This window comes from Choloepus didactylus, chromosome 17 (assembly GCF_015220235.1).
Source record: "Choloepus didactylus isolate mChoDid1 chromosome 17, mChoDid1.pri, whole genome shotgun sequence".
Classification (NCBI taxonomy): Eukaryota; Metazoa; Chordata; class Mammalia; order Pilosa; family Megalonychidae; genus Choloepus; species Choloepus didactylus.
In genome coordinates, this window is record NC_051323.1 from 2,651,619 (window position 1) to 2,666,104 (window position 14,486).

The 14,486-nt window shown below is 37.1% G+C and overlaps 1 gene segment (V, D, J or C); it reads right to left on the bottom strand.

Annotated features, from left to right (window-relative positions):
• Positions 1-1,647: 1,647 nt before the first annotated feature.
• LOC119512268 lies at positions 1,648-2,276 on the bottom strand. The segment is given in 2 exon segments: positions 1,648-1,980; positions 2,160-2,276. Coding segments are annotated over 2 exon segments (378 nt in total).
• Positions 2,277-14,486: the final 12,210 nt, after the last annotated feature.

Here is a 14,486-nt window from a genome sequence, read left to right on the forward strand (position 1 = left end):
TGCTTTATTTTTCTCCCTGGCACTTACAAAATAAAATAGTAAATATTTTATTTATCCATATGTTTTTATTTACTCTCTCATCAACCAGAATGATAGGAGGGATCTTCACATCACACAGAGTAAGTGCTCAGTAAATATTTCTTTAGTGAATGAATGACATGGATTCTCAAATATCAATAATTTAAAAATGTCTCTGATTCCTAGCAGAGGAGCAGTTATTTGTGACAGAGTGTTTAGTGTATTCTCCTCAGGTTTGATGAGAAATATGCTGACACTATATTTCATTCACCCATATTTTGAAGTTGTTACAGAAATAACATAAGAGTATCCGGAGTTTTTCTACTATGCCACTAAAATGAATTTTTTCATTAAAATTTATCCAATGCATTCAGATTACAGCAGACTTAAGAACCATGGTTTTCTTAAGGGCCCAGGGGATGATTAGAGAGAAAGTTGACAATTAATGCAGAATTTCATGAGGAGAGCTGTTACATATTTCTAGAGGGATTGAGTTAAAGAATTAGAGAATTGCCTTTGAAAGAAAGAGAATGAAAAAAATGGAGAGATGGAAAAAGGCAGTGAATAGATAATATACAGGTTATTCTTTTTTTTTCATTTTCCTTTTTACATTTTTCTTTTTTTTTATCAAATGGAGCATAAAGTTTGGACACTTGTTTTGTTTTGTTTTTTCATTTTACACTTTGTCTTTGAAGTCAAATAAAACTAATTAATTTTTAGAAATTGATCCCTCAATTTCTGGAGTCTATATCCTATCACACATATGTAACTAGTCTGAAATTGATAGAAATATGAGTTATTTTTAATCTTTTACTACTGCTAGCAAAGCTATAAAGAATAACCTGGTATATGTGTAATTTCACACATATGGAAATATGATGAAGTGGACCTGAATCCTATGGCAATTTGATAAAATTGAACTTTTATATAGATTTATGGTTGAACCATCTTATAAAAGAACTACAGAGATATGGTGGCATTCATAGGAATATGAACATCAGTAGAAAATTTTACAGCCAATCTAAGACTAATAAATTTCATTTAATCAGCATTATCCCATGTGGAATAACCATTCTTCAGTGAGATGGACTGTAAAGGAATGCACAGTTATTATTTAATGGCAATAATAAATGAAAATAGGTATCTAAAGAGAAAAGGAAGGTAGAGTAGCAAATAACCTCCTGTGATATTTACCAAAGATGCTTGGGTGGAAAATACAGTCCAAGGAAGGAAAATTAAGTGACGAAAATGACCTTTGATGTGGAAAGTTTTGACTATGAAAATGAGGAATTCAATATTGGGAAGGTCCATACCTGGGAGATGATGACAGTGAAGGAAGAAGACTGAAGGAATAATGAATTAGGTTGGGAAAGTTTTCAGCATTAAGGAGAAACACTGAAAGGAGGATCAGTCTTCAGGTTTTAAAACTTATTGGACCCTAAACCAGAGTGTGAAATATGGAAATTTATTGGACCATTCATTTAATCTACCAATTGAAAACATGCAGGTTTCAATCATAAAGTAATGTAAAAGATGTGGCTTCTCAGACAGAATGAGGAAGCAAACAATTTCAGGACTCTGTGAGGGGGAAGCAGCTGGGGTTTCTGGACTCAAGGACCTACTGCCCTGGGGAGGGGGTTTATGTTCAAGGCTGAAGCACTGTGCATGGATAGCTCTGACGTTGCTGACAGTAATAATCTGCCACATCCTCAGCCTGGAACTTGCTGATGGTGAAAGTGAAATCTGTCCCTGACCCACTGCCACTGAATCGATCAGGGACCCCAGAAACCCGGTTGGATGCATCATAGATGAGCAGTTTAGGAGCCTGTCCTCGTTTCTGCTGGTACCAGGCTACATAGCTGCTAATGCCCTGACTGGACTTGCAGCTTATGGTGACAGTTTCTCCTGGAGACTTTGCCACAGACTCTGGAGACTGGGTCAGCATGATGTCCCCACTGGCAGCTGCAGTCAGAAAAGAGCATAGATCACACAAGTCACAAATAAATGAAATATATATTAAAATGAAGTTTTTTCATGTACCATATACAGTCAGACCTATTTTAGATGAAATAGTTTGTTCACTGTACATGTTAAAAACATTCTCCAACTTTATAAGGATGTTGTTCCTCTGAACCTCTCACCTGAGACCCAGAGCATCAGGAAGATGAGGAGTTGGGGCTGTGACACCATCTTGCTCACCATCTGGTGCACTCAGGCCCAATCTCTAGGGAAACCCCATTAATAGAGTCTGAGCAGCCAGCCCAGTCCCCGAGGAGCCTATGCAAAGCATCAGAGAGTATAAAGGTAAACGTGCCTGTGCAGGGGTTGTGAAGACATATAATGGGAGGAAGGAAATACAAATATCATTACCAGAGGAAATGTGTTTATAATACTATAAAAGACCCAGAAATGAACTTAACACTATAATTTTCAATAAATCTGCAAAATTACCAAATAGTAAATATTTTATTATGAATTGTACACTTCCAAACCACCTGCAATCATCTTGATAATATAGAATTTTAAAACACAATATGTGAATCTGTAAGTATAAAAATCTGAAAGTAATTGAGCCTTAAAACATCGTGCCAGAAACTATGTGGTACATAATCATACCATTGGATACAAGGATATACTGTACAAATTATATGACTATATCACACTCTTCTGAATTTTAAATACATGTTTGAAGTTCCCATTGAACATCTCAAAGGCACCACAATATTTCCAAATCTGGACCCCAGATATTTACCTCAATACAAATATTATCTCCAAAAATGAGTATCCAGAGACATGCAAGTCACCCTTGGCACTGTCCTTCAGATGAACCAGGTGCTCAAATCACAGATGAAAGCATTAGCAGACCTAGGGAGTAACAGCGCCATCTGCTGGTAGTCAGTAAAACAGCTTCAGCTCCCAAGGTCTCATAGAGCTGGCTCTTCATTTATTCCTACTCAAATCAAAGATATTTATAGAATTATGCAAATAATATCATGGATGCCTCTAGGCATAAGACATTAAGTTATGAACAAATAAAACAGAAGCCCTCATCTCTTCTTTATTTTTCTTGGAGGGACAAACAATAAACAAAGGACATTTCTGCAACCCATCTATCGAGCTTCTTTGAAATTTCCCTCTGCAGCAAAGGGGTTACCCAGGATAAGTGGCTCAATGTGCATCCAGGTCCATTTCATGGGGATCCATCAGCATGAACAGAGTCAGAAGAAGAGATTAAAAAAATGGGGCAGTTTATCAGTTGTATAGGTTATACAACTCTTGATTTCCCATGATTTAAATATTTTCTGGATAGAAATGTCACAAAGAAATGAAATCCCAAAGAAATGTCCATGAATATGGAGTGTCCTAAGGCATGCATTTTTCCCATTATAGTTAACAATGACTTTATTTTTCCCTAGTTTGTCTCCCTATGAGCCCATCAACAAATGTGAGGGCTCCTTACCTGGATTCAGGAATTGTGTGGCCCAGGCCCACATCAGCCATTAAGATATTTCTACTTGGTCAAAAGTCAACTGTGTTCCTGGTCCACAACATCTTTGGGTTTAGAAGATGGCAATACTTTCTTCAGATTTGCTTTCAACCCCCATGTTTTATTTTTCATACTCTTCCATGAACTTACACTTAATATACACTCTTAAGTGTACTTACTTAGAATAAATTTGTACTTCCTAAATGACAGGATTCCTGCTTTAATACAAAAGAATCTCCATCCCAAGCCTACAAACATTAAGGAATATGAAACAGTCATGGAGGACAAGATGATACCCAGGATGAGTCATGCAGAGGGAGTGGGTCACAAGGGTCCCATAAAAATGGGGTATGGAATGTCCTCTTTGAGGCAGGACAGTTGACCACATGCATGAATAAAGTAGGAAGTTGGTGTGCAAAGCTTAAGGACGAGCACTTCAGAAAATGAGCAAGGACCTGGGAGAAGAGCATCTTGGATGTTTATGAAAGACAAATGAAACTATGAAAAGGAGACAATGTGATCATCCTAGGGAACAATTGAGTTTGGATGAAATCTTTGGAATTAGATTAACTGCAGTGAGAAGCATGGAACAATAGTTAGGATTGTATTATAGTAGATATTTCCTAGGTAATTTTGTTGGCATTAACACTGTGAGAAAGTGGAATGTTTGGAATCTGTTTCTGCTTCTTTGCCAGCTGGAAAACTCGTTCTTCTATCCTCTCCTTCTCTGAAATTATATAATGATTTTTAAAAGTGAAATTGACCAAACCCCCTACACTACCAAAGACACAATTGGGGCCAACAATCTTTGGCAAAGGATAAGAAAGATATTGTGGTGAGTAGAATTCTCAGCGGGCGCTGAAGATCCCTGGCTGCTGGTATATGCACAATTTCTTCCAGTGTTCAGACACTAATTTAGGTTCTGCTCAGAAGGGATTTTGCAAATGTAAAGAAATCTGTTGACTTTAAGAAGAGAGATTATCCAAGAGGCCCTGACCATTTCAGAGCAGCCCTTTGCATCTGGTTGTACTTGTCAGAGACAAAGAACTCAGTACAATTCAGATATAAGAAGGATTTCACCCAGCTGGAAATATCTGATGTTGTCTATGGAGGTCTAGGGAGCCATGTGGTGAGGAATGAGGACAGTATTTTATGCCCATTTTACCCACAAATGATTTCCTGGCATGTGTTATGATCCTGACAGCCACAGGATCATGGCTGAATATTATGCTCTGAAAACACTAGTAAGAACAGAATTAGTTTTGAATATGCCCAGGATCTGTCTCATATTGGAATTCTTACTTGACCATGTTCTCCAACAACTGAAGGAATTCTAGGCAGGGCTCTGTGTAAGAGAGTGAGGGATCTGGGGACATCTCAAGAGCACTGGATGACACTGCTGTCAGCACATTTACCAAAGAGCCCAGAATACTTCAGATTCCCAAATACGAATGTCTCTTTCAACATAGGGAAACAAAAAAAAATTGTATTTTTTCTTGATCTAAAAAATAAAATGTCTTATTCTCCCCCTTATTTTAGAATTTATGATTGTAACTACTTTCTAAATGAAATTTAGATAAAATGCAGCAGGTCATCCCTTTATAGATTCTCTTGGCACAGCTCACACTACCCCAGGCCCTTACATGGGAACACTCAACACAAGTGTTCCTGTTGCAGACATATCATCAGACTTAGCAAGGTAGAAGGGATGATTCACACACAGACAGCTTTAACGTGCATCAGGGTTCTCAAACAATTGTACCAGGTCTATGGGAATCACACTCCCCATGGAAGTTACAGCACCCCAATGAAGGTGCCCCAATATTTTTCTGAGGAATGAATGTATGTGATGAGTTAGCAAATTGTTAATATAGAGGAAAAAACTAACTAATGTTGAAATAATGAGATCTGTTGACAAACTGTTAGAATATTGATGTATAGAATACAATGTCATGTTACTCATTTCCAATGGTGGCATTTCATCAGCAGTGACCATGGGATTCTTCTGTAGAGGTCACCCAAGATTTCTGTTATGAATTCATGAAAACAAAATGCATCATGGTGTCCTATGTTGGATCCGGAACAGGAAAAGAAAATTAGAAAAAAAGGGTTAAATCAAAATAAAATTTACTGTGCAGTTAATATTATTGCACCAGTGTACATCTCTTAGTTTGAAAACTGAACAGTTATATAAGATGTTACCGTTGGGGAAAATTGGTGAGGGGACTATGGGACATCCTGTACTATTTATTCAACATTTCTGTAAATCTAAAATTATTCAAAATCAACACATTTTAAAATCACATGGAATGTGTTCTCAGAAGAACTGAGTGAAATTTGGATGTTACCAAGTGAGTTCTGCCATAGGAGAGGAATGTATGATAAGACTACTCAAAAGCAGAACCCATCGGGAGTGACATAATAGCTCTTGATCTACCATTCAGCATCTCATTTTGCAAGTGAGAGTTGGACACTACTTGCAAAATGTGCTTCTTTGACACCTGATTTTCCTCACTTTATTGGCCCATTTGGTTCAAATATATATCCCTTATACAAACCAGGGTATGTGTCCCCCTGGTGGAGACAAAGGTTATCCTAGTGGGACATGGGCAAGAAGCACTTAAATGCAATTAATTTATAAATCTTCATTTTCTGCTGATACTCCTCCTTAAATGGATCAGTCCAAGAACAGTCAAGTTTCGCTGCTGACAACTTTCCCTGCTCCAAGTTCTCAGTCACCATTTCCTGCATTAATGAAAAAAACTAGCACTCCTGTCACTGTGGAACTTCCCTGGGATTCAAAACCTCTGAAACACCAAATTAAGGGATTGTTACTCTCCCACTAGGGTCAATATTAGGAAAGTGGATGATCCTAGAGACTGGTGACACTCTGGTAGAGCCCAAGGTTTTGCATTCAACAAAACTGAAAGAAGATCCAATTGAAATATCAGACCAAATATTCAAGATGCAATTATGGAATGTCAGAATTAAACAGTTGCTGGAGTTCTCATTCTTTATTTTTTTCTTCCTGCCTTGTTTTAATATCTAGCTTGTTGAAAACTTTCCTTTCATTAATTGCAATTAACTAAATTCTGCAAGCTTGAGTTTTTGCCACTTACTACAAAAATTGGATTAAAGATTTCCAACTGATTTTGAATAATATTTTTAATAATTTTACAGAATTTCTTTACAGAATTTCATTAGAATTTAGGACAAGTTAAATGACAGCAAAGATAAAATGTGTAGATTGGATGACTTTGTTTTATTAATTATCAGCATTGTGCTATTCACTATCCAGTTACTTTGTATGTGCATGTGGGTTTATAATCATGGATGGTTTATAATCATGGATGTTTAATACATATATAAAGCTTTTTGTAAAACTTTTTTTAAATCTTTTTTTTGTCCTATTCACTATAAAGTTACTCTGTATGTGCACGTGAGTGTATAATCATGGATGGTTTATAATCATGGATGGTTAATACGTATATAAAGATTTTTGTAAATTTTGGCCACCTGAGTTTCTTTATTTTTAATTAAATTCAGTTTTATTGAAATACATTCACACACCATACCATCATCCATGATATACAATCCGCTGTCCACAGTATGATAACATAGTTATACGTTCATCACCACAATCTATCTCTGAACATTTTCCTTACATCAGAAAGAACCAGAACAAGAAGAAAAAATAAAAGTGAAAAAAGAACACCCAAATCATCCCCCCATCCAACCCCATTTGTCCTTTAGTTTTTATCCCCATTCCTCCACTCATCCATACACTAGATAAAGGGGGTGTGATCCACAAGGTCTTCACAATCACACTGTCACCCCTTGTAATCTACATTATTATATAATTGTCTTCAGGAGTCCAGACTGCTGGGTTGGAGTTTGGTAGTTTCAGGTATTTACTTCTAGCTACACCAATACATTAAAGCCTAAAAGGTGTTATCTATATAGTGCATAAGAATGTCCACCAGAGTGACCTCTCGACTCCATTTCGAATCTCTCAGCCACTGAAACTATTTCGTCTCATTTTGCATCCCTCTTTTGGTCAAGAAGACACTCTCAGTCCCACGATGCTGGGTCCACATTCATCCCCAGGAGTCATACTCCGCGTTGCCAGGGAGATTTACACCCCTGGGAGTCGGGTCCCACGTAGGGGGGAGGGCAGCAAGTTCAAGTGTTGAGATGGCTCAGTTAGAGAGAGAGAGGGCCACATCTGAGCAACAAAGAGGTACTCAGGGGGAGACACTTAGGCACCATTACATACAAGTTTAGACTCTCCTTTGTGGTAATGAGCTTCATAAGGGCAAGTCCCATGCTTGAGGGCTCAGCACATCAAACTGCCAGTCCCAATGTTTGTGACAAGATCAACACCAGTCCAGGTGAGGATGTCCAACACATCCGCACCTTCCCCCAGATCCTCGGGGCTGGGGAGGGGGAGGCTGTAAATATATTTTTAATTATCTGCACAAATTACTCTAAGATGTGTCACTATTTCACTCCAGCCTATACTAACCTACCGCATCTCAATTCCTATTCAAAGTTCCATGCAATTGTGGTGCTTGAACAAATTGACTGTAGAGTTGTACCATTTAGAAAATTTAGATCCTGTACCAAATAGATATCTATTCCCTTGGTCTCACATGAAAGTTGAAGTTTTAAAACACAATCAGTTTCAACCTTTACCCTTTGGCCTGGCTTGCCCTGGTCTTAACCAGACCTGCTTCATTCATATCACTAATTGAAGTCTGGGCTCTTTTTCAGCTTTTTTTTTTTTTTTTTTTGACAGTGGCTGTATGCTCTAATACTGACATTCATATCTGCCGAGCTCTAGCTCTGAGTTTCAGGTGTCTCAGAGATATGCATTGTTCCAGAGACTAATAAGGTTATACGCTAGGGGATCAGCATCTCAAAGTTTAGAGATAGGCATTACAATTCAGGGATAGAGTTAACTGCTGTAAGAGCTTACAATCTAGGGACTATTACAATTATTGTGTCCATGTTAGGCTATGTTCTAAGATTCAATTCTGAGTTTACACATTGTAGTTAGTCCATATTGGTGAGGCATCATCCCTCTCACCATGTTTTCTCCAACACTTTTACTCCTATATATATATTTTCATACAATTGTATAGAGTTATGTTCACATACCATACATTTATCCACAGTGTACAATCAGTTGTTCATGGTATCATCATAAAGTTGTACATTTATCACCACAATCAGCACTTGAACATACTGATTACTACAAGAAAAATTGTTTTTTTTTTTTTTAGCAATAAGAAAAAATGATAAAAAGAAAAATAACATGTCATACAATACAGTATACTAGTAAGGACAGCAAATAACACCACTACCAAGAATCCCATATTCCTCCCCTATATCCCCCTCTCATATACATTTAGCATTGGCATATTGCCTTTGTTACATTTAATGGAGCTATATTACAATGTTACTGTTGACCATAGACTCCAGTTTGCTTTGATTATGTTTTTTCCTGAATACCATCCCTTTTTCAAATTTCTACATGGTTGACATTCATTTGCTTTCCCACATGCAAAAACATTTTTATATTTGTATATTTAGTAACAGTCATTGGCCACTCCAGTTTTTGCCACATTATACAGTCCCAGCCTTTATCATCTATCTTTACCTCTGGTGTCATACATTCTCCTATCCCACCTTTTTCAGCTTTACTCACAGACATCTTTGTTCAGTGTACTTACAACACCGTGCTACCAACACACAGTATTATGCTATCTATTTCTGGATCTATGCAATCAATCCTAAACATTCTGTAGTCCTTCAGCATCAAATGGCTGATCTCTGCCCTCTTTCTATCTCCTGGTCGCCTGTGTTGTCAGCTTTTAACTCCCAAAGTTTGTTCATTAATGTCTGTTCATATTAGTGAGACCATACAGAATCTGTCCTTTTGTTTCTGGCTAACTTCACTCAACATAATGTCCTCAAGGTTCATCCACATTATTACATGATCCATGTCTTTGTTCTGTCTTACAGCTGCATAATATTCCATCATGTGTATATACCACAGTTTGTTTATCCACTCGTCCTTTGATGGACATTTGGGCTGTTTCCATCTCTTGGCAATTGTGAATAATGCTGCAATAAACATTGGTTTACAAATGTCTGTTTGTGCCTTAAGTTTCAGTTCCTCTGAGTATATACCCAGCAATGGAATAGCTGGGTCATATGGCAAATCTACATTTAGCTTCCTGAAGAACCTCCATACTGTCTTCCAGAGTGGTTGCACCATTCTACATTCCCACCAACAATGAAAAAGTGTGCCTCTTTCTCCACATCCTCTCCAGCACTTGTCATTTTCTGTTTTTTGGATAATGGCCATTCTGGCAGGTGTGAGATGATATCTCATTGTGGTTTTGATTTGCATTTCCTTAATAGCCAGTGAAGTTGAGCATTTTTTCATATGCTTTTGAGCCATTTGTATTTCCTCTTCAGAAAAATGTCTGTTCATGTCTTTTGCCCATTTTTTAATTGGATTGTTTGTCTTTCTGGTATTGAGATGCAGGATTCCTTTATATATTCGGGATATTAAACCCTTATCTGATATGTGGTTTCCAAATATCATCTCCCATTGTGTAGGTTGCCTTTTTACCTTTCTGACAAAGTCCTTCAATGTAAAAAAGTGTTTAATTTTGAGGAGATCCCATTTGTCTATTTGTTCTTTGGTTGCTCGTGCCTTGGATGTGAGGTCTAAGAAACCACCTCCTTTCACAAGATCTTTAAGATATTGCCCTACATTTTCTTCTAAGAGTTTTATGGTCTTGGTGCTAATGTTTAGGTCTTTGATCCACTTTGAGTTAATTTTGGTATAAGGTGTGAGATGGACATCCTCTTTCATTCTTTTGGAAATGGATATCCAGTCCTCCAAACACCATTTATTGAACAGGCTGCTCTTTCCCAGTTGCTTTGGCTTCACTGCCTTATCAAAGATCAGTTGTCCATAGATGTGAGGTTCTGCTTCTGAACACTCAATTCAATTCCATTGATCAGTATATCTGTCCTTATGCCAGTACCATGCTGTTTTGAGCACTGTAGCTTTGTAATATGCTTCAAAGTCAGGTATTGTGAGACCTCCCACTTCATTCCTCTTTCTCAAGACATTTTTGGCTATTCGGGGCACCTTACCCTTCCAAATAAATTTAGTTATTGGTTTTTCTATTTCTGTAAAGTAAGTTGTTGGGATTTGAATTGGTATTGCACTGAATCTGTAAATCAGTTTAGGTAAAGTTGCCATCTTAACTATATTTAGTCTTCCAATCCATGAACATGGTATGTTCTTCCATTTTTTCAGGTCCTGTTCAATTTCTTTTAGCAGTTTCTTATAGTTTTCTATGTAAAGGTCTTTTGTGCCCTTGGTTAAGTTTATTCCTAAATGCTTGATTCTTTTGGTTGCTATTGTAAATGGGATTTTTTTCTTGATTTCCTCCTCTTGTTGCACATTACTTGTGTATAGGAACACTACAGATTTTTGCGTGTTGATCTTGTAGCCTGCTACTTTGCTGTATTCATTGACTAGTTCTAGTAGCTTTGCTATAGATCTTTCTGGATTTCCTACATATAGAATCATGTCATCTGCAAATAGTGAAAATTTTACTTCTTCCTCTCCAATTTGGATGCCTTTTATTTCTTTTTCTTGCCTAATTGCTCTAGCTAGAACTTCCAGCACAATGTTGAATAGCAATGGTGATAGTGGGCATCCCTGTCTTGTTCCTGATCTTAGAGGAAAAGCTTTCAGTCTCTCCCCATTGAGTGTGATGTTAGCTGTGGGTTTTTTATATATTGCCTTTATCATATTGAAAAAGTTCCCTTCTATTCCTTTCTTTTGAAGTATTTTCAACAGGAAAGGATGTTGAATTTTGTCAAATGCCTTTTCTGCATCAATCGAGATGATCATGTGGTTCTTCTGCTTTGATTTATTGATGTGGTGTATTACATTAATTGATTTTCTTGTGTTGAACCAGCCTTGCATCCCTGGAATAAATCCCACCTGGTCGTGGTGTATAATTCTTTTAATGTGCTGCTGGATTCGATTTGCGAGTATTTTGTTGAGGATTTTTGTGTCTATATTCATTAAAGAAATTGGTCAATAATTTTCTTTTTTTGTAGTATCTTTGCCTGGTTTTGGTATTAGGGTGATGATGGCTTCATAGAAAGAGTTAGGTAGCTTTCCCTCTTCTTCAATTTTTTTGAAGAGATTGAGCAGGATTGGTACTAATTCGTTCTTGAATGCTTGGTAGAATTCACATGCGAAACCATCCGGTCCTGGGCTTTTCCTTTTTGGGAGCGTTTTGATGACTGACTCAATCTCTTTACTTGTTATAGGTTTGTTGAGGTCATCTATTTCTTCTTGAGTTAATGTTGGTTGTTTATGCTTTTCTAGGAAGTTGTCCATTTCATCTAAGTTGTCTAGTATATTAGCATATAGTTGCTCATAGTATCTTCTCATTACCTCCTTAATTTCTGCAGGGTCCGTAGTTATATTTCCTTTCCCATTTCTGATTGCGTTTATTTGCATCTGCTCTCTCTTTTTTTTATTTGTTAGCCTAGCCAGTGGTCCATCGATTTTATTGATTTTCTCAAAGAACCATCTTCTGGTTTTGTTGATTCTCTCTATTGTTTTCTTGTTCTCAACTGCATTTATTTCTGCTCTATTCTTTGTTATTTCTTCCCTTCTGCTTGCTTTGGGGTTAGTTTGCTGTTCTTTCTCTAATTCCTCCAGGTGAGCAGTTAACTCCTCAATTTTTGCCCTCTCTTCTCTTTTAATATAGGCATTTAGGGCAATAAATTTCCCTCTCAGCACCGCCTTTGCTGCATCCCATAAGTTTTGATAAGTTGTGTTTTCATTGTTATTTGCCTCGAGGTATTTACTAATTTCTCTTGTAATTTCTTCCTTTACCCACTGGTTTTCTAAGAGGGTGTTGTTTAGCCTCCATATGTTTGTGAATTTTATGACCTTCTGCCTTTTATTTATTTCCAACTTCATTCCATTGTGGTCTGAGAAAGTGTTTTGTATAATATCAATATTTTTAAATTTGTTGAGACTTGCTTGGTGACCCAACATGTGGTCTATCCTAGAGAACGTTCCATGAGCACTTGAGAAAAAAGTGTATCCTGCTGTTGTTGGATGTAGTGTTCTATAAATGTCTGTCAGGTCTAGTTCATTTATCATATATTTCAACATCTCTCTTTCTTTAGTGATCCTCTGTCTAGATGTTCTATCCATTGATGAGAGTGGTGTACTGAAGTCTCTAACTATTATTGTAGAGATATCTATTTCTACTTTCAGTGATCGCAGTGTTTGCCTCATGAATTTTGGGGCATTCTGGCTTGGTGCATAAATATTTATGACTGTTATATTTTCTTGATGAATTGACCCTTTTATTAATATATAGTGTCCTTCTATGTCTCTTTTAAATGTTTTGCTTTTGAAGTCTAACTTGTCTGATATTAATATAGCTACTCCCATTTTTTTCTGGTTGTTGTTTGCATGAAATATCTTTTTCCAACCTTTCACTTTCAGTCTATGTTTGTCCTTGTGTCTAAAGTGAGTTTCTTGTAGACAGCGTATAGATGGGTCCTGTTTTTTAATCCATTCTGCCAGTCTGTGTCTTTTTATTGGGAAGTTTAACTATTTGCTTTTAGTGTTATTACTGTAAGGGCAGTACTTTCTACTACCATTTTGTTTTTTGGAATTTAGATGTCATATCTTATTTTTTCCTCTCCTTTTACCTTTCCTGATAATCTTCATTTCTGCACTCTTCTCCAACTCTCTCTCTCCTGTCTTTTCCTATCAGCCTGTAGCACTCCCTTTATTATTTCTTGTAGTGCCGGTCTCTTATTCACAAACTCTCTCAGTGTCTGTTTGTCTGAAAATGTTTTAATCTCTCCCTCATTTTTAAAGGAAAGTTTTGCTGGATATAGGATTCTTGGCTGGCAGTTTTTCTCTTTCAGTATCTTAAATATATCATGCCACTGTCTTCTTGCCTCCATGGTTTCTGCAGAGAAATCTGTACATAGTCTTATTGACCTTCCCTTGTATGTGATGGATTGCTTTTCTCTTGCTGCTTTCAGAATCCTCTCTTTGTCTTTGACATTGGACAATCTGACCAGTAAGTGTCTTGGAGTAGGTCTATTGGGATCTATTCTATTTGGGGTACGTTGTACTTCTTGAATCTCTAATTTTCTGTCTTTTATAAGAGTTGGGAAATTTTCAGTGAATATGTCTTCTATTACTCTTTCTGTCCCTTTTCCCCTCTCTTCTCCTTCTGGGATACCCATAACACGTATATTTGTGTGTTTCATGTCATCACTCACCTCCCTAAGACCCTGCTCATATTTTTCCATTTTTTTCACCAACGTTTCTTTTGTGTGTATGAATTTGTATGACCTGTCTTCCAGTTCACTGATCCTTTCTTCTGCCTGTTCAAATCTACTGTTGTGTCCCTCCATTGTGTTTTTCATCTCCTCCATTGTGGCCTTCATTCCCATGAGTTCTGCCATTTGTTTTTTTAAGTTTACGAATTCTTCTTTATGGTCAGCCAATGTATTCTTTATATCCTTTAGCTCTTTTGCTATATCTTCCTTCATTTCATCAAATTTATTTAGCATTAGTTGCCTCCACTCCTATGTCTCAGCTGAGCTATTAGTTTGTTCCTTTGCCTGGTCCATGTTTTCATGTTTCCTGGTATGGCTTGTTATCTTAAGTTGGCTAGGCATCTGATTTTCTTGATTAGTTTATTTTGGAGCTTGTTTTCTGTCTTTTACCTAGTGGTTTTCTTGTTGGTTGGCTTTGTTCTCTGGCCTCTGTTATTCAGTTCAACTTATTCTAGACCTCTAACTTAGGTTCTATTTAGTTGATCAGAATTTTTCCCCTCTTGTTTTTTCTGTTTCTTGCTCTGCCTCTATGTAACCTTTTTGTGAGTGGGTCTCC